The sequence below is a fragment of the Cnephaeus nilssonii genome, assembly GCF_951640355.1.
Source record: "Cnephaeus nilssonii genome assembly, chromosome: 3".
NCBI lineage: Eukaryota > Metazoa > Chordata > Mammalia > Chiroptera > Vespertilionidae > Cnephaeus > Cnephaeus nilssonii.
The window spans coordinates 11,870,657-11,892,262 of record NC_137074.1 but is presented as its reverse complement, the minus strand read 5'-3'; the positions used below and the strand labels follow the sequence as shown (position 1 = coordinate 11,892,262).

At 39.6% G+C, this 21,606-nt stretch overlaps 1 protein-coding gene across 8 annotated transcripts in view; it reads left to right on the top strand.

The window, feature by feature from the left end:
• GABPA (GA binding protein transcription factor subunit alpha) overlaps nt 1–4,797 on the top strand; it is a 32,817-nt gene extending 28,020 nt beyond the window's left edge. For all 8 annotated transcript variants that reach the window (XM_079766786.1, XM_079766788.1, XM_079766790.1 and 5 more), the window contains one exon: nt 1,258–4,797. In XM_079766786.1, coding sequence (XP_079622912.1) covers nt 1,258–1,486 — 229 coding nt within the window. In that variant the 3' untranslated portion in view covers nt 1,487–4,797. The remainder of the gene's footprint in view (nt 1–1,257) is intronic.
• The last annotated feature ends 16,809 nt before the right edge of the window (nt 4,798–21,606 follow it).

Genomic DNA, 21,606 nt, shown 5'->3' with positions numbered 1-21,606 from the left:
GAAAATCACTGTTCTGGAGTGATTTCCCCAAGACTCAGAAGCATTGTTTCTTAGTGATGTACTACTTCCCGTTTTTCGGTGTTGTTTCTTCTACCCTGTTTACTTGTACTTTTGAGGTTCCCTATTGGGTTTGGTGAATTTCTCAGAAAGGAAAGTCTTTACATATTAACTGAAGGCATGGTTACACAATACAGGGTTTTGTATAAGACAGAATAGAATTGTGGACATTCCAACATTCCATAGAATATAGTAAAAATTTCTTCGCATTATATGGTTCTTAATTATTAATATAGCTTATATTTTATAGAGGATTATGGGCTAGTTATTGTATGCTTAGGCACTTTGCAAAGATAATCCTTTTAATCCTCAACAGTTCTATGAGGGTAAGTACTGTTTTAAATCTTATTTTATAGAAGAGGAATAAAAGCTTAGAGAAAATGTGGCTTTCTTCTGGTCTCAGAGGAAATTACAAGTAAAGATAGATTTCGAATCTCAGCATTCTGACTCTAAGCCCCTGTCCATAGGTTCTGTTACTGCTCCCGAAGGTTTTTGTTTTATTTAATAATGTTTGTTTTTAAATCAGTGTTTCATCCTAATTGTAGAAAACATGCTTAGAAAATGTAGTATGTAAATTTTGGAGTGCTGAGCATTGAAATTGTAGTAAGTAATGTTTTGAAGTTTCCTTGCATAGTAACATTAAATATTTCTATGTAACTTCCATGTTAACTTCTGTTACGATAGATGCAGTATTCTCCTAGTCTTCTGCTATGGAAGAGTGTGAAATACTGTGGGAAGTCCAGACTCTTTATCCTACCTAATAATAGAGTAATATGCAAATGAACCATACCTTCGCTATACCCACAAGCCACGCCCACCAGCCATGCCCACCAGGAAACTGTTGCAGGGACCTTGTGGTGCAGCGGAGCCCAAGGCCGGGAAAGCCTCGGGCGGAGGCTTTCCCGGCCTTGGGCACCAGCGGGGAGCCTGCACGGATCACAGGCAACGACCAGGGGGTCGGCTCCTAAGATCCTTAGCAGGGACGCTGGGGTGCAGCAGAGCCCAAGGCCACGGCCCAGGGCCAAGCCCTGACCCTGAAAGAAGGCAGAAGGCTGTGGCCACAGCCAAGGCCTGGGTCCCCCGGTGCCGGCAGAAAACTGGTGCAGGCAGCCAGGTGAATGAAGGTCTATTGCACGAATCTTCGTGCAAACGGGCTGCTAGTTTTTTATATAGTACTGATGTGTTTTTCTCTTTTTAAAGGTATTATTATGATGGGGACATGATTTGTAAAGTTCAGGGCAAGAGATTTGTGTACAAGTTCGTCTGTGACTTGAAGACTCTTATTGGATACAGTGCGGCAGAATTGAACCGTTTGGTCACAGAGTGTGAACAGAAGAAACTTGCAAAGATGCAGCTCCATGGAATCGCCCAGCCTGTCACGGCAGTAGCCCTGGCTGCAGCTTCTCTGCAAGCAGAAAAGGATAACTGAGCCCAGGACCCGCTGGGATTTCACGGTCTTTCTTAACTATGAGAGCAAGCATTGCTCTTACCTTTATTACTGAATTTGAATCTTCCTTTATTTCTAGACTGTACAGTCTGATGCATGATTTTTTTTATAAATATTTCATACTCTTGTGAATTTGGATCTTTTTACTTTGAGCATATATTTTAGAATATGTGTATGTTACAGGATCACCACAATGGCTTCAGTATGAAGGCAGGTTCATTGTGGGTAGTTTGTTAACAGTCAGGAAAGCTAAACTGGTCAGTATTAATGTCTAGCCCTACCAAAAATAGCCAGCAGCATCTGAGGATGAAAAATAAATGAAGTATCTTCAGGAAACAGTCTGGCTTACCTATTTTTGAAAGTATAACTGTTTACCCTCTCTGCTGCTTTAGATGTTGCTTTACATAAAACCAGAAAATGGAATTTTAATAGAGAAAGCATGTGTGCCTGTTTCATCTAATCAGGCAGAGCTAAAATAGTCATATCAAATAAAAGTATAATATTAATAAATTACTAAACTATTAGTATCAAGTTATTAAAGTAATTTATATATTTGCAAGCAAAGGACAAAGAAGTCAACTGGCAGAAGAGCAGTGCTGAAGAGGGAGATCCAGGTTTAAATCTGGCTCAGGTTTTTGTATAGATTCATAATGTCAGGTCAAGAATTTAAGTTATTCTAAGAGAAGCATTGAATCTAATAAACCAACTATTACAAAAATTTTGAAATGATCTCTTTTCCCTGTCAGAGATCTAAAAAACCGAGAAGGTATACCTCAGCCAGAAAATTGATTTGGCTTCTCTCTCTCTCTTTCTTTTTTTTTTTTTTTTTAATTACTCTTTCATGTTGGTTTATTATGCAAAGCAGCTTACATGCTCATTGTGTTTCTGATGAAATGAAGACTTTAAATCAGTCAGCAGTACTTCACCTTTCAAGATATTAGGAAATTATTTGCAAATAGTTTAAAAAGAAAATTTTACCTCCAGTACAGGCAGTTTTCTCTTAAAGCAAAAATGCCCATTTATTTAATTTCTCCTTTTGAATATTTATATATCTGAGTATACAGATATATGTATACATGTCCACATGACCATTTCCTATAAACATAGGTATACACATATATGAAGACATAATATTCAAAAGGAAAGATATTTGAAAAGGTAATAACTCATTTTTTTAATCTTAAAAAATTAAACAATTCTTATAAGTATGAAACTCTTTACTTACCACAAGCTAACACTAAGCAGAAGTGGCTAGAAATATATATTTTTTTTTGTTTGCTCGCTCGCTCTCCTTGCTTTGTTTTGTTGTTTGTTTTAAGGTATTATATACAAATCCTGATGTGAGATACTGGCAAATAACTTCTAATCCTCTTATAGCAGAAGATTTATTCTCAAATATTACTTTATGCACCTTCTCCCTCATCATTTACTTTAAATTCATCCCTCTAAACAGCTTTATAAGGGTTAGTTAATGCTTTTGACTAACCAGGAGGAAAGGGCCATGGTAATATAGGCAACGTGGCATTGCTAGCAGTTGCTCCCATCAATATACTAAATAGCATTTGGAATGAACCACAGGAGATAGGGCTCTTAGGAACGGGGAGGAGAGGAGAGGTCTGCGATCTCCTTGTCTGATAACCTCAAATCATAATTTTAAGTGCTGTGCTATAGGGCTACAAAGTATAATGTTGGCCCATTTATATGACTGTATTAAGTCCTTTAAGACTGCTGTACACACCTAAAAAAGAACAAAGTTTGTAACATCCCACTGTTACCATTTTATAAACACACACAAAATAGACTGACAAATTATTAGTAGATATTGGGTGCAGTGGTTGCAAGAATATCTGAGTATATTAGCAATTAATATACAAAAGCCCTACTTTCAGATAACTAATGGCTAAAAATAAGGTTTCGCACCATCCACTTATGGCCTAGGGAATTGACAAATCACTTATAGTTCTAAAAAATTACACTATTCTGATATATTTTCTAGAGCTTAAAATACTTGACTTTTGAAATGCTTTTAAGGTGACATTATGTTAACATTTTAGCCAGGATGGCAGACTTCCTTTATATCTCAGTTATAGGTGTGTTTGTGTATATGTTTTTTTATTTTTTTTAAAGCAAGGAACACCCACATTTCTTTTAGATCCCTAAAGTCAAATTATTATTTCTTCTGTAGCATTTCTCAGATGCTTAAAAACAATAAGACATTCTCCATTTTTTTTTCTATAACAGTTTTTATTGTTCATTACAATTTGAACAGAGACAGTTCTCATACATGATCAAGTTTTTTTCTTTTTTCTTCGTTGCCTCTTATCATTTTATGCACCATAACATAGGTAGTTTCCCAATTGATTCAAGAAATTTCTGTTACTTTGTGTCAAGTGACAGTAAACGATTTTCACTGTCCTTATTGAGGTTACAGTTATCAGAAAGTCAGGTAGTCTTTTCCCATATAGAAAGATTATGGAAGAAAATATAATTCACACCATTCTTTGTTACGTTTTTATGTATGAATTTTTCATAGGAGAATTTACAATATATTTAAAGGAAGAAAGATAAAATTATTGGTCATCTTTTATATCTTAAGTACAAGAATAATGAAATGTTCACTTTTGTTTTAAAACTTGTTTTCCACATGAGGTTCTCCCTGAGCCACCTTTATAGGTATAGAACTAGCCTGAAGTTTGGAGATTTGTGTTGGCATCAGGAAATCAAATTAGGCAGAATTGCTCTGTGTGGTTGATCTTCACATGAATTAACTAATCATATTCATTTTGTATCAGTCTATGTCAGTTAATTAGGAAAATTTGTTTAGTTGTTTTTCTCCCCTGACTAATGGTGAAACTCAAGTATGATATTTCTTTAAAGATTTGTACCTCCAGATATTTACGGCAAGGTCTGCTATTTTCCATATTCATCATTTTATGCTACTGCCTTTTAAAAAGAACCAGTGTATCTTTGAAATAGCACAAAAATGTTTTTTAAATTCATAACTGCAAAACAACCTGTGACTAACTTAATGTCTTCATATCTAGGAAGTGTAAAAATATTGATATTTAGTGATATTTCACTTGCTGCCAGAAAAAAAAAATTCTCAATTTTTTGTAAAAGGGAGGAGGATTTTTGCATACATTTTTACTCTTTAAATAAAGACACTTATACTGTCATAATAACAATTATGTATTTCTTTGTGGTTTTTATTTTTTTTGTAATTTTACATAAAACAGTTATTTTCTATTTTTACTCAGATAAAAATATTTGTGCATAAAATGTAAAAATAGTATAATGAGAAAAATAAAACTATTATACAGTATACTTCTGTGTTAGAAGTTTTATTCCTGCAAACAGTCTCAAGTTATAGGGATATTTGGTTGGATGAAAATAAGACAGTCCACATCTGATGTATATATCATTCCCACATACTTTAAAACCCTCAATTTGTGAAGAACAGATGTCATGAACTAAAATTGAGTGATAGAGTTTAGTCTTTAAAATGAATTAATGAATGCATGCATGAATGAATGAAACCCCATCCACAAAGCCAAATCGTTGTAGAATAACTGAAGAAATGTTAAGCCTGAGTATGTCAAAAGGCAAGCCAATGATTATTAAACTAGAAATTCTTAGTAAAGTCTGTTTTTGTTTTTGATTAAAAAACATTACTTGTCCATGTTGGCTGAGTGACAGCAGGATGCTTCAGCCAGGACTGAAGTGTAGAGTCAAAGAGGACAGGAGAAAATGGCTTGTGCTTTTGTTTATGGTCAAGCAGTTGTCAAGACTTCGGCATACCTAAAAAAGAAATCACAGTCTGAGTGAAATAAATTGCTTTAAAAACACAGTCTAATTTTACCTAGTTTGAAGTGATGTATATTTGTTCTCCCCCAACACTGATACATTTTTCTTTTTGGTGAGACTTTTAACCTGAATTTGCAAGCCAAGAACATGTTTAAAATGCTTACTTTTACCAAAGAACTTGTATGCATATATGCATAACCCATGGACACAGACAATAGTGTGGTGAAGGACTGGGCAGGGGGTGGGGGTGGGCTATAAGGGGTCAGTGGGAAAAAGGGGCATATGTAATATTTTCAACAATAAAGATTTAAAATTAAAAAATGCTTTCTTTTTATTACTAGTAAGCTGACTGACTTAGAACATGGTTTATAAAACTTTCTGAGATGAAGGACAACCTTTTTATTTCCAATTGGTCACAGACTGAAATTTTCGTAAAATAAAAAAAAATGGGCCCTAACTGGGTTGGCTCAGTGAATAGAGCGTTGGCCTGCGGACTGAAGAGTCCTGGGTTCAATTTCGGTCAAGGGCACATGCCTGGGTTGTAGGCTCGATTCCTAGTAGGGCCTCGATTCCCTGCAGGAGGCAGCAGATCAATGATTCTCTCTCATCATTGATGTTTCTATCTCTCCCTTTTCCTTCCTCTCTGAAATCAATAAAAATATGTTTAAAAAAATTGAATTAAAAGGGACAGAAGGATATGGAAAATTGTTTAATGGATACAGCGTTTCAAATATGCAAGATGGTTGCACAACAATAAATGTACTTAATGATACTGACCGGTAGGTACACTTAAGTATGGTTAAAATGGTAATTATATGTTACGTGTATTTTACCACAAATTTGTTTTAAAATATGAATCACTAGAGTTTACAAAAACCAATGTAATTCACCAAATTAACAACACAGTGTGGGGAGACATGGTCATCTGAATAGGTGCAGAAAATGTGTACAATAAAATTCAGTATCCATTTATGATAAAAACTGAGCAAACCAGAATTAGAAGGGAACTTGACAGGGAGTATCTGAAAAACGTACAGTTAACATACATACGGTTTGTTTTTCTCCTAAGATTTGGGGAAGGCAACAAGATATCTTCTGTCACCATTTCAATTTAATACTGTACTAAAGTTCCAACCTATGAAGAAAGTACACGGTAGAAAAAGTATGCATATTGTAAGAAATTAAACTCTTTGCAGGAGACATGATCAAACGTTGAAAATCCTAAAAAATAAACTACTAGAATTGATAAGTGAGTAAGGTAAGGTCCAAGGTCAATAGACATAATTCAGTTTTACTAGTATTTCTACATGCTAGCAACATATAATTGGTAATTGAAATGTAAAAGCTACCACTTGGTAGAATTAGAAAACATGTAATACTTAGGGACAAATATAACAAAAATTTGTACAAGACTTGTTCAATGAAAACCACAGAAGTTGGTAAGAAATGAAAGAAAAGCCCTAACCGGTTTGGCTCAGTGGATAGAGCATCGGGCCTGCGGACTCAAGGGTCCCAGGTTCGATTCCGGTCAAGGGCATGTACCTTGGTTTCGGGCACGTCCCCACTGGGGATTGTGCAGGAGGCAGCTGATTGATGTTTCTAACTCTCTGTCCCTCTCCCTTCCTCTCTGTAAAAATCAATAAAATATATTAAGAAAAAGAAATGAAAGAAAATCTAAGTGGATGGAGATACAGTAGGTCCTCGGGTTACATCCGAGATCCGTTCCTACGGCGCGAAGTAACGTGATTTTCACTGTAAGTTGGAACCCACTTACATAAGCACCTACGTCACTCACGTGGAGCACATACACAGCAGTAATGAAGTGAAACAGTAAAAAAAATTGAAAGATAATTCCTGACTTTTACTTGTAAATAAATAATAAGCATAAAGCACATATGTACATACGGCGAAATGATGGAACTTTTAAAAAAATAAATAAATGGGAGATGGCGATGTAACCACGAAATGATGTACGTGGAGTCCGACGTAACCCGAGGACTGCCTGTGTACCATAATTGTGATTGGAAGACTCACTTTTATAAATGCTAATTATCCCTAATTTGATGTATAAATAATGGAATTCAAGTAAAAATTCTAGCAGTCTTTCTTGTAAACAAAATTTATGTGTAAATTCAAGTGACCCAGAATAGTCAAAACAAATTGGAAAGGAAAAATTAAGAGAATTTACACTATATAAAGCTTTGCTATTTAAAGCTAAAATAACTAAGATGTGGTAGACAATTCAATAGAAAAGGGGTAGTCTTAAATGTTAGAACAACTGGATATATTTATGGAGAAAAATGAACCTCAATCCTTACCTCATATCACACATAAAAATAAGATGGATAAAAAATGGATCATCAACCTAAAAAGGAAAAACTCTAAAACTTAAGTAAAACAACATTTTCATGAGTGTGGGGTAGCAAAGATTTTTTAGATAAGACAAAAAAGCGAAGTCCAGAGATATCAGTAAAATACACTGCAGCATTTTTAAAAACCTTTGTTTTTTGAAACTTTAAAGTCAAAACATGGATTTGGAAAAAATACTTGCAATGCATATGTTTTACAAAGTTCTTATTTTAAAAATATAAGAAAAAAACTCATGGATGTACACAACAGTGTAATGATTGTGGCAGGGGAATGGGGTGGAGGTGGAAGAGAGGGCAAATGGGAGATAAATAGACAAACTATATATGGAACCCTTTTCTTAACAAAAAAATGCAGTAACATATGGCCAAAAGATTTGAACAGACACTTCCAAAAATATATATAAATAGCCAATCCTATCTAATAAAAGAGTAATATGCAAATTGACCATCACTCCAACACACAAGATGGCTGCCCCCATGTGGAAACAAGATGGCCACCACAAGATGGCCAGCAGGGGAGGGCAGTTGGGAGGCACCAGGCCTGCAAGGGAGGTCAGTTGGGGGCGATCAACCCTGCAGGGAGAGCAGTTGGGGGGGACCCAGGCCTGCAGGGGAGGGCAGTTAGGGGCAATCAGGCTGGCAGGGGAGCAGTTAGGCATCGATCAGGCTGGCAGGGGAGTAGTTAGGGGGTGATCAGGCTGGCAGGCAGAAGCGGTTAGGGGCAATCAGGAAGGCAGGCAGGCAAGCAGTTGGGAGCCAGCAGTCCTGGATTGTGAGAGGGATGTCCGACTGCCCATTTAGGCCTGGTCCCTGTGGGATCCCTGTGGGATTGGGCCTAAACGGGCAGTCGGACATCCCTCAAGGGGTCCCAGATTGGAGAGGGTGCAGGCTGGGCTGAGGGACACCCCCCCCCCCCCCCCCCGCCGCGCATGAATTTCGTGCACCGGGCCTCTAGTAAGCATATAAAAAGTTCAGCATTATTGGTCATAAGGAAACAAAACCATAATTCAGTATCACTACCCATTATAACTGCTGAAAGCTAAAAGTCTCACAACACCAAGTGTTGGTGGTGACAGATGAACATCAGGCAAATAGCTGGTGAAAATGTAAAATAGCACACTACTTTGAAATAGTTTAACACATTTTTGTCACAACCTAGCAGTTTTAATCCTAGGCATTGACCTAAGAGAAATAAAACATAAATCCACTGCAAGGCTTGAACACTAATATTTATAGTAGTTTTATTCATAATGGCCCCCAAATGTAAACAAATGTCTTTCAACAGGTGACTGAATAAACAAATGCAGAATACGCAATGGAAGTACCACTCAGCAGTAACAAAGACTGAGCACAAGAAAAAGTTGAGAGTTGAGCACAGCCTACATTTTGCTCTGTATTACATAGGTGGACAATTTGCCAAAACTTGTTTAAATGGAAACTTAAAATGGGGGCACGTGGCTATGTAAATTACAAGAGTTTAAAATTGAATTACTAGAGAAACAAAATGAAAAAAGATAAAAAAAAACCCTACTTTTAAAAAATTAGTAGGTTCCACAGACGTAAGATTTCTCTGTCAAAGTGCTATAATTGTTTCAGGACCTGTCCTTGTGGACAGATCACAAACAGTTCACGGACTGACACTCATCTGCAGACTCCCAGTCCTCTGATACCAACAGCGTGAGGAAATGAGTTAATACCCACTCCAAGAACTGCAAACAGAACCGTATCCCAGGACGGCCGCTGTGCAGTTGCAAAGGGGCTGAAACCGAGTCCAGAGTCCACTTGCTACACTGAGTCACAGGGCTTTGTTATCCCAGATGAAGGGGTTCCATAAAAGCACCAGTCCTGTCCAGGGTCTCCCCAGGGGAGCTACGTGTACCCCCAGGGTGTGACTTCTAATTGCCCGTAGCTGCCAGGTGTATAGGGCGCTAAAGTTCTGGCAATGTACTCCACGTAAAGACAGATCTCAGTTAAGACTGGTAAGTTGAGGGAGTTCTTTAAATAGATACTGGATGTCGAAGGGCCCATGACAAAGCATTAAACTCAGAAGGAGCATAGTATAAAGGAAGGACTATGTTGGATATGCAAGCAAAGAGAGAAAACAGAAAAGAGGAGAGAGGATAAAAACGGCCAGCGTGTGTCTTTACTTGAGAACATTAATCATGTTCTATTTTAAAAAGCAGCCTTGGCTGTGGCGTGATAATATTTTAGATGTAATGAAACACCGAATCAAGCATTCATGTTTTTTTTATGTACCTTTGTTGTGTTATGTGCAAGTTTAAACTACTGAGTTAATGTATTATTATTTATAAATCTATAAAGACTCCATTAAAAAATTCTGTCAAAAACAAACAGAACTGCCCACAAATGTGTATATTCTAGATTCTCCATAATAAAAATATATTGCGGTAGTCACACTGCCACGTATGGTCAAGTTGGAGTAAGGGGGTGCTATGGTCTGGATGTTTGTGTTCGCCCCTCCCCCCCCCCCAAATTCATATGTTGAAATCCTAATGCCCCGTGTGATGGTATTAGGAGGTGGGGCCTTGGGGAAGTGATTAGGTCATGAGGGTTTCTCTCTCTTGAATGAGATTATGGTCCTTACAAAGGAAGCCTGAGAGAGCGCTCTCACCCCTTCCGCCGGGTGAGGACCCCTAGAAGCAGGCAACCTGGAAGGCCTCCTCCTGACCATGCTGCCACCCGCACCCTGATCTTGGGCTTCCTGCCTCCAGAACGGTGAGAAGTCAGTGAGATTTTGCTAAGGCAGCCAGACAGACTAAAACACAGGGACTGGATATATTTCCCCTCCTTAAACAAACGTAAAACAACAAGAAGAAAAAAAAGAAACAACATTTCTTGGATATTGGACATCAGGTAGCACAGGCCTGGGACCCTCAGAGGGGGAAGCAAAAGAGGGAGCCCCATGATGTCCCGGCTCACTGTGTGGTCTGAGATGCCAGCATGCAGAATGGGGGCAAAGGAATTTAGGGGCGACGACTGGGGAGCCGAGGCAGCTGGTGTTTGCAGGGCAGTCACAGAAAGAAGAGTGGTGCACAGAGACAGAGTCTGGGAGACCTGGGGGGCGGGGGAGGGGCCTGGGGGTCTTCAGCAGAGAAAAGAAAGACCCACCTGCCAGGAGCAGGGGGAGCAATGCTTGGGGCTCACATGAGACCAGAAATAGTTATGCTCCTACCAGACAGAGAGGGAAATCTTGTCATTCATGAGGACGAGGTATGGAGTTCAAAGAAGACTTGCTAAGCTTAAAAATCAAGCCTAGTTCCAGAACAAAGCTTGAGATTACTTATAGGAATAAAAAACAATAAAGTATTGCTTATTTGTATTATTATTATTATTATTAGTATTAGTATTATTTTTTTAAAAATCTTACTTATTCCTCAAATTCCAATTAAAATGCCAACTGATTTTCTTCCTTTAAATTCTTGTCGTATTCTTTACAGCTATGAACACAGTCTATATTTTATAGGTTTTATCCAAATGTAAACGGTTTACCTGGTAGTATTGTAAATTCCCAGGTGACAGAAAACACCCATGGTTCATTCATATTTGTAGCCCAACTTGCATTGTTGATGCCTCACATATCTGATTTTAAAATATATATTAGCCTAATAAAGGAATGATTATTCCAATAAAGTTTATCCGTCAGTAGTAAGTATGAATTGCCCATTAATTTTATAATACTGTAAATTTATTTTGAAATCTATTTTTTTTTAAATGTGAAAGACAAGTGAAGAATCACTCATATCATTATTGCCAGGATGTTTGCCAAGTACGAGTCAAAAAATATGGACTAATTAGTTCTCTTAGTTCTCTTGGTTATTTTTATAATAATAAAAATTGTTTTTATTACTTACATAGCAATTTGAAGAGTCCTTTTTCAAATGCAGCTGGGATGATTGCTGTGGAACTTATACAGGGATTATTTGCGCAGTACTTGTAAGTAATGTAGAAAAATATGAGTTTGGGGGTCTCTGTGATGCTTAGAGGTTCCAGTTCCCACTTTTTCCAGTTGATGTCACTATGGCAAAGGTATCTTAAACATCTGGCATAAAGCAATAGAGGGGAGGAGATATCCATCTCATAACTCGGCTGAATCAAGAAGCATATATTTTGGGAGATGCTGCTAAATTAAGGGCGGGGAACAGGGCAAAACATCTGCATTCATTCTGGGAATCGGAATGGCTGAGGGAATGCATTCATCTGCTCTAACATGAGTCAGCAAACAAACAAATAACCAATCTATAATGAGTTTGGAAGCTGCTGATATTGCTGCTCTTTGCAATGACACAGCAGGTAAATCCTCCCACGCTCCGAACTGCCGTGGTGCATTGAGGTAGCTTGTTACAGCCTTTAGTCTTGCTTCTGCACAAGCAGTAAATAAACATCTTCAGGTTATGTTTGCGGCAATGGGCTGGTGTGCTGTCTCTCTCCCTGCAGAAAATCGGCAGGATAACAGAGGACGCCCACTGCACAGACCAAGTTGTTTACCTAAAGAAGTGGTAATGGTGCAGAGTGTCTGCACATTAACGGAAGTTGGAGAAAAAAATGCCAGGCACTTGATGGCTCCAAAGTAAATAGCGTCCTTGCATTTTAGCAGCTGTTTAAGGATTCAAGTATCTTTTCGTGTCGGTTTACGTGGCAAGGTGAAGGCACCTCGTGACTAAAGCCTGTTCGTCAACAAGCATTCACTGGGTATTTTTCTGAAAGGGGAAACATGTTTTCAGATGTTATTGGGCTGTGCAGGGAGGCAAACAGATGTCCCCATTAACGCTCCCCACAGAGCGAGCATATTGTGTTATTCACAAGTACGAAGTGCTGGCGCTGAGGTTACACAAAGGTTTTGTTAGGAAATCTGCCTCCACAGGACCAGGATTCGAGAATCTCCTTTCAGACCGTTTTTCACTGTCACATTTGATGTGAAAGGCCATTTTCCTGGTTAAGATGATAAGTTGCATTTTATCCTTCTTTCAAAAACGACTATTCTTTGTTGTTGTTCTGCCTAAAAGTAGGTAGCAACCTGTTTAAAATTCAATTTTCTATAGCAAGGTACTGGATACCCTCAGTGAAGAAAAGGTTTTTGCAAAGATGAGGGATATTCAGCTCAATATGAGATGTCCTTGGTACTAAAGCCACCTAGGCAAGGAATCCCATTTGCAACCAAGCTGGAACTCAACACATCCGCTAAGAATTATTGTTTCTGTTTTCTTATATTTTAAGTATATTTTTATTGATTTCAGAGAGGAAGGGAGAGAGAGATAGAAACATCTATGATCAGAGAAAATCATTGATTGGCTGCCTCCTGCATGCCCCCTACTGGGGATTGAGCCCGCAACCCAGGCATGTGCCCTCACTGGGAATCGAACCGTGACCTCCTGGGTTCATAGGTTGATGCTCAACCACTAAGCCACGCCAGCAGGGCTTGCTATTTCTGTTTTAAACCTATGAACTAGAAATAATGATGAGCATGGAGGACACTGTATTGGGAACCCTGCTGGGAAACTCAGGATTGTGCAGCCCTTTATCACCATCAACAGCTTTGGATGATGAATACTCTGGGTGAGGGTCATGGTGCCCAGAGAGAGGCGCTCAGGTCTGAGCTGGAGAATTGGGGAATCGGTCTCTCAGTGCACTCACAGGTGTTTCAAAAACAGGCACCGAAACAAGGAAGTGGGTTTTAAAGGCACAGAGAGGACCTAGGTTTTCATGACCTTGACTGGGACTTGGTTGCAAATGGAATTCCTTGACGGGGTGGCAAGGAAGACAGGTGCTTCCTAGAAAGTATCTGTGAACTAACTTCCCCTCCTGAAGGAGTCCCACGGAAAAGCCCCCCGGAGTGGGACAACGATAATCACAAGGGTGAAAGGAAGAATGAAAGAGAGAGTGAGGAAGTGATTCCTTGCCAATGGTCCTTGTGAAGCAAATTCTGTCAAATGAATCTTGGTTTTCAAATTTGGGTTTACTGATGGCGGTAAGATAGCTGCCAGTTTGTCTGCTGGGTGTGTGTTGAAGCATTTTCTTTTCTTTTTTACAGAAAGGAAGGGAGAGGGAGAGAGAGTTAGAAACATCAACGAGAGAGAAGCATCAATTAGCTGCCTCCTGCACACTCCCTACTGGGGATGTGCCCGCAACCAAGGTATATTTCCTTAACCGGAATCGAACCTTGGACCCTTCAGTCCACAGGCCGATGCTCTATCCACTGAACCAAACTGGTTATGGCAAAGCATTTTCTTAAGTAATTAATTTCCCCTGTGACCTTTTGGGTAATTTTTTTTAATCACAAGCTTTCAACAAATATTAAATGTCTACTCTGTGCTAGAAGATTCAAAAGAAGTATTGACACCCCTTTCCAAAGCCAAACCGCTTGCCCATTTGCAAGACAAAATGGACCCATGTTAAATTGAGATGAGATTCCTAAAATGTTGGGATTTCATGGAAGAGAAAAATTACAAAAACAATACAAACAACAGTATGTTAGTTTGCTAGGGCTGCCATACAAGGTACCACAGACTGGGTGACTTAAACAACAGAAATTTACTTTCTCACAATTCTGGAGGCTAGCAGTTCAGGATCAAACTGTCAGCAGGGTTGGTTTCTTTTTAAAAAAATATATTTTTATTGATTTCAGAGTGGAAGGGAGAGGAAGAGAGAGATAGAAACATCGATGATGAGAATCATCGATCGGCTGCCTCCTGCACGGACCCCACTGGGGATCAATCCCACAACCCAGGCATGTGCCCTTGACCGGAATCAAACCCGGGACCCTTCAGACCACAGGCTGACGCTCTATCCACTGAGCCAAACCAGTTAGGGCAGGGTTGGTTTCTTAAGAGGCCTCTCTCCTTGGCCGCCTTCTCCCTGTGTCTTCACATGGTCTTCCCTCTGTGTGTGTCTGTGCCCTAATTCCCCTTCTTATAAGGACACCAGTCATATTGGGTTAGGGTCCAATCTAATGACCTCATTTTAACTTAATTACCTATTTAAAGACCCTCTCTCCAAACACAGTCACATTCTGTGGTATTGGGGGTTAGGACTTCAACATACAAATGTTGCGGGGGGGGGGAAAAATCCAAGCCCATAGCAAACAACAACAACAAACCCACAAAACAACTCTAGGTGTCTGATTCATGGTTTTAAACTTTTATTTTGCCAAACTAGGAATTTAAAAAACGTATGAGTTTATCATGAGTTAATGAAAGAATAATTTATTAACAGAAAAAAGAGGTAGTAAAGATATAATCAAGGAATAAAGGAGTATTCTTAAACTAAATGCATTTATCTTTATAACATCTTGTTCATAAGTGACTAGGAACTGAGATTTGTCCTTACTTTTAGGGCCAGTGAAATCTTGATAGTTTTACCAGTGACTGGTGCTGACCTGTCAAAATAGAAGACGTATTTATTGTAACTTGGTGCCCTAGCTAAAATTTGCTTTCAATATTTTGAAAACCTTAATCACACTGGTGGGAACCCTGTCGGAAGTGAAGACCTGAATATAACCTGAGGCCTCTGTTCTGGGGAAGCCAGCAGAAGGGATCCTTTGGCGATGCATATGTTAAGCAAATGTGTTAAACTGGAAGAGGAGCTCCTCTAGATGTAGAACAGTCTGTGTAATAATAATTGAAGTGAGCCTGGACGGTGTGGCTCAGTGGTTGAACATGGACCTGTGAACCAGGAGGTCACAGTTCGATTCCTAGTCAGGGCACATGCCCGGGTTGTAGGCTTGATCCCTAGTGTGGGGTGTGCAGGAGGCAGCCAGTCAATAATTCTCTTATTATTGATGTTTCTATCTCTCTCCTTCCTTGGAATCAATTTTATATATATATATATATATATATATATATATATATATATATATATATTTAAAAAATAATTGAAGTGTGTGTGTGAGAGAGACACACACAGAGAGAAGAGTCAAAGCAGGGTAACCTTTGTAGAGTGTCATATTTCTCTATTTGAATATAAACTGCACTATGCCTATGATCTGCTACTCTTTCTACAGGAGTGAATGTGTGTGTGTGTGTGTGTGTGTGTGTGTGTGTGTGTGTGTGTGCTTCTGTTATTTGAGAAGTTGTTCGTAAGTGACCAGGAACTGAGACTTGATGTTGGTGAAAACCACACGCAGCTCAGACGTCATCTCGCATGAAGAGGGAACTGAACTGGCCAGATGGAACTCAGCCTGGACTATGCTGGTCTATGTGTGGGGCTATGAAAACACATCATCCATATCTGCAGAAATTTTTTGATGGTGGTAGTAATGTGTGCTGATGTCATTTCCTACTGAGGCTTTAGCACAAATTCAAAGCCTTGTAGCCAAAGCTTTTTTGAACAAAGGGGATATTCTTACCATCAATTATCCTAAGAAGAAATGGATTCTAAAGGGGGAAATTCGGACTGATAATTCAGTGGTTAGGTTGGCTTGGAATCCAAGCTGTTCTAGAGGAAGATTAGGGAGGAAGTAGATGGATCCCAGTTCTGCTATGTAGATCTGCAGCTGGTAAGGTGGGGCGCTAATGTCAGGAGACAAGCTCAAGGGCACTCTCAGGGCAGGTCTAGATACCCTCTGTCCTCAGGCAGGCTGGTCCCATGCACCTGGTAAGGATGACCCTTGTCTGAAGAGCTCTGAGAGCAGCAGGTTCATTGATAGCTAAAGTAAAACTGCTCGTCTCTTGCATTGAAATCACTTTCTGTGGCCCCTGAAGCTTGAGTAAAGTCTTATCAAAGACTGTAACCTAGTCCAGCTTCGGTGGCTCAGTGGTTGAGCATTGACCTATGAACCAGGAGGTTACAGCATATGCCTGGGTTGTGGGCCCCATCCCCGATCATGCAAGAGGCAGCCAATCAATGATTCTCTCTCATCACTGATGTTTCCATCTCTTTCCCTTTTCCTTCCTCTCTGAAATCAATAAAGATATACATATATTCTATATAATAAAAGGCTAATATGCAAATAGACTGAACGGTGGAACAACCCGAACAATCAAACAACTGGTCACTATGACATGCGCTGACCACCAGGGGGCTTGTGCAGAACATGGAGGGCATTGGCTGCCACAGGATGGTGGAGCAGGTGAGCGGGGACACCAGACCAAGGCAGGTGCCAGTCACTGTCATCGGGGTGAGCCTCTAGTGGTTACTGAAAATTCTTTGCTCCTGTGCGCCATGGTCCCGCTCAGTGCTTGCACCTGCTGCCAGTGTCAGAGCCGCTGCTTGTACCCACTGCCAGCATCGGCCCTGCTTGCACCCGCAGCCGGCCCTGATCACCCTGAGGGCTTCTCCACCCCCCGCCCCCGCTCTTGAGGGGTGATTGGGGCAGCAGCTGCCGCTTGCACCCCTTGCTGGCGCCAGCCCCAATCGCTCCACGCCATCAGTGGATGTGAGCGGGGCCGGCACCATTAGCGTGTGGGAGCAGTGGCAGTGGGAGCAGGGCTGCCAGCAGACAGGGGACTGGGGATCGCAGTGGGAGGGGCCAGGCGGGGTGCAGAGGAAGGGCCGAGACCTGCCCCTGTGCCTAGCACAGCCTCATGGCCCACAGTTCCTTTCAAGGTGCACGAATTTGTGCACTGGGCCCCTAGTGTCTATATATATATATATATATATATATATATATATATATATATATATAAGGGTAATATGCTAATTAGACCAGACATCCTTCTGGACAAAGCCACGGTGGTGAGGGGTGAGGCAGAGGTGGTTAGGGTCAACCAGGTCGACAGGAAAGAGCAGTTAGGGGTGACCAAGCCGGCAGGGGAGGTCAGTTATGGGCAACCAGGTCAGCAGGGGAGGGCAGTTAGGGGCGACCAGGCCAGTAGGGGAGGGCAGTTAGGGGTGACCAGGCAGGCAGGCAGAGTGGTTAGGGGCAATCAGGCAGGCAGGCAGATGAGCGGTTAGGAGGCAGCGGTCCTGAATTGTGACAGGAATGTCCAACGGCTGGTTCAGGACATCCCCGTGGTGTCCTGGAATAGAGAGGGTGCAGGCTGGGCTGAGGGACACCCCTCCCCCCGCCACGTGCATGAATTTCGTACACCGGGCCTCTAATATATATATATATATTAGAGGCCCGGTGTACGAAATTCATATATATATATATATATATATATATATATATATATATATATATAGAGAGAGAGAGAGAGAGAGAGAGAGAGAGAGAGAGAGAGAGAGAGAGACTGTAACCTGTCTTAGTTATGCTGTAGGCAATTAAAGAGTTGATTGTATGCTTGGTCCATGTATGAAGGATTTGCAGTCTTTAGACAAGATAATATACTGATTCCAATGTCATTTATAAGCTTTACATTTTATTCATCATGGTTGTTTTTGCATTCACTGAAAAAAATATTTCATTAAAATATTTTTTACCTCAAACACTGGGTTTCCTTTTGGTGCCTCTGTAAACTTTGCACCATAGTTTCACTTCTGATTCTTTCAACTCAAGTTCCAGGGTCTGCTTTACAGTGAGACAAGGAGATTTAAGTTTCTAAGTTCACAGAAACTGAGACAAGAGATGTAACAATAAGGTCCTATATCACAGTAGGAAACAGCTTAACAAAACACATAAGAGTATTTCATGGTTCTAAGAGCTGTCAGCATATATATAAAAATGTTCTCAGTAAATGACACTCAACATTGAGTGTGGAGGAAAGAAGAGAGAGAAAACACTGTATGTAGCCTTTGGAGTGGAGAAGGCAGTCTAAATGTGACGCCCATGTCAAACAATTGACAGCATGAAATTCTTGGCCTAAAACTATGCATTCTGATATGATGTGTTTATGGTTACTTTTGGATATGGCACTAGGGCAAGTAGAAATTATTTCTACCCACACTTGGGATGATAAATCATTACTGTGGGAATATTATGTCACACTCACAGGTTCTTTTTCTTGAGTTTAGAAAAATAAAATAATGAAAATGAAATATCTGGAGGATTTCTAGTTCCAGGTCTGACATGTAAAGAGCTTGGAAGTCGTTACTCCTGTCCTCACCATAAGAAAAAGCTGAACAAACTGAAAATCTATGACTTTCCTTGGACCCAGCATAGGGCTGAAGTTACAGGGTAAACTGCCACACGAAATCTGGAAGGACAAGTGAATTCAGAGCCGCAGCCAATATCTGCTCAACCCCAACAGATGAGGTTAGCGCTATAAACTGGTAGAAACACATACCTGGTGATTCTAACTGCTGACAGCTGCTGGGAATTCGCTGGAGAGTTAAACAATTTGGGGCCCAGTCTAAGGGAGGCTCCCTCTCTGCCATAGGTTTTACCTCCAGGAATTCCATCACATTCTCCTGATGCAGAACCAAGACAGATCTGCTCCCGGCTCTCAGAGAGAGACAGTAACCACTCTGAAACATGCCCAGAGCATTCTCCATAACAAAGGAGAACTCTTCAGTGGAAAAGAACCCCTTCTCAACCGGAGAAGGACATTCGTCCCACTCCAGGCCCCTCTAGCCTTCTTACTTAAGAAGAAGAGCGAGATAAGAACATTGTGAAGGTCACAGCCCAGGGACACAGGCCCACTGAAACACTGGGGTTTAATCATAAGATGACAGTGCTTCTCTTCCCCCACACCTTTGCCGCCACACCATAGTGCTCCAATATAATAACAGTGGATTGCTGTTACAGTGTTTTTCACCCTTAGTTTCTTTTTTTCTTTTTGATGTCTTCTTAGGAAATAAAGAGCTGGAAGCTGGAGACTATCTGAGGAGTCTAAGGGAACCCAGAGTTATCAGAAGAGATAAAAATAAGGACACTAGAGGAATCAGAAGCCGTTGGCACCTACAATTATAGTAAACTTGAAGCACAGTCCAATTTCGAATCAGATTAACATAAAACTGACTCTTTCTAACCTCAGCTCCTTTTATCTGATACATGTCTGCCTTTCAACAAAAAATATTTTCAAGATACTCTGAAAATAAAATGAAAGAAAAAAGAGAAAAATATGAAACCTAAAAGACAAGCAAGCATCAGAACCAGACTCAGATGTATTAGAATTATTAGGCAGGGAATCTGAAATAACTCTGATTAATATGTCAAGAGAGAAGTGTAGAAAATGTAGATAGCATGTAGTAACAGATGGAAAATGTAAGCAGAAAGATGGAAACTCTAAGAAAGGATCAAAGAGAAATGCTAGAGATGAAAAAAAAACCTGTAATAGAAATGCAGATGTCTTTAGTGGGCTTATCGGTACACTGGATGTGGTAGAGGAAAGAATCAGTGAACTTGAAGATTTGTCAAGTAAAACTTCCAAAAATGAAATACAAAGAGGAAAAAAAAAAAAGATGAATAAAATGAAACAGAACTTCCAATAACTATGGAACAATTTCAAGAGGCATACCATACACAACTGGAATACTAAAAGAAGGGAAAGATTGAAGTAGGAGAAATATTTGAAGTAATTATACCTAAGAATTTTCTAAAATTAATGACAGACACAAAACCACAGATCTCAGAAGCTTAGAGAACATCAATTAGATAAATACACAAATTTTCACATAAACGTATCTTACTTACACTGCAGAAAACCAAGACAAAGAGAAAATATTGAAAGAAATATGATTTTAAAAAGCCTTACTTATAGGGGAACAAGGATAAGAATTATAGGGGATTACTATGACTTCTCATCAGAAAGCATGTGAAGTAAGAAATGAGTGGAGTGAAATATTTGAAGTATTGAGAGAAAAATCCCCCACTAACCTGGAATTCTATATCTCACAAAATAACCCTTTAAAAATTAATGAGAAACAAAGACTATCTCAGACAAACAAAAACTGACAAAAACAAAACAAACAAACAAAAAAAAAACTGCCAGCAGACATTTTCTATAAGAAATGTGGAAAGAAGTCTTCAAGAAGGAAAATGACATTGGTCAGAAGATAATCTACAAAAAGACGAAAGAGTGTTGGAGAAGGAATAAATGAATGAAAAATAAAACCGTTTATTTTGCTTATTCTTAATTGAGCTATAAGAAATATTTTGTTTTAAGTAATTATAATAACAATGAGTTGGGTGATTATATGGATAAGTGAAATGAATGATAGAAATGTCCTAAGGGATAGGAGGGAGGAACTGAGACCACTCTGTCATAAAATGCACCATGTGTGAAGTGGTAGTGTTATCTGAAGATCAACTTAGTTTAGTTAAAAATGTACATTGCAAACTCTAGAGCAACCACTAAATAATTAGAAATATGATTGACATGCTAAGAAAGGAAGTAAAATGAAATCATATAAAATGCCCAATCAAAACCAAAGGAGGTAGGAAAAGAAAGGCCAAACGCAACAAAAAGAAGAGTTACAAACATGAAGGACATGAATCCAAGTGTATCAATAGTTACTACGACTGGGCATGTGGACCGCCCTGAATTCTCTGTATTATTGGTGCAATTTTTCTGTAAATTCAAAACTGTTATAGAAATAAAGTTTATTTTAAAAAATTAAATATGTGGCTTGAGAAGGTGACGTCATCACTAAGCAATTTGGTAGGACCTGCTTTTTTAGGGAGCCGTAAGAATAACACTAACACCCATGAATATGGGATGGCTCAGATCACGCCTGGGCAAGGCCTAGGCAAGGCATATTTTGGGTTCCTTGAGTATGAACTTATCCAAGATCTTTAAGCGGTCACCTTCCGTCCATTTCCAAGTGGGGTAGGATATAAATAAGCTTACAGCTTTTAAAAGATCAGGTGTAAAGAGGACACCAAAGCAAAGACGTAGAGAAAAGACAAAAAGGTTATCTCTGGATATAGCATTTAAAAGTGAAGGTTCAGCATGACCGAGACTTGCACAAACTGCTTAGGCTCACAAAAGCTGGCTTTAAAAAAAAAAAGTAATTTTGAAAGAGAGATAAGAGGAGCATGGACCATATAGAATTAGCTTTAGAAAAGAAGAGGCCCTGCACAGTCTTTGCACA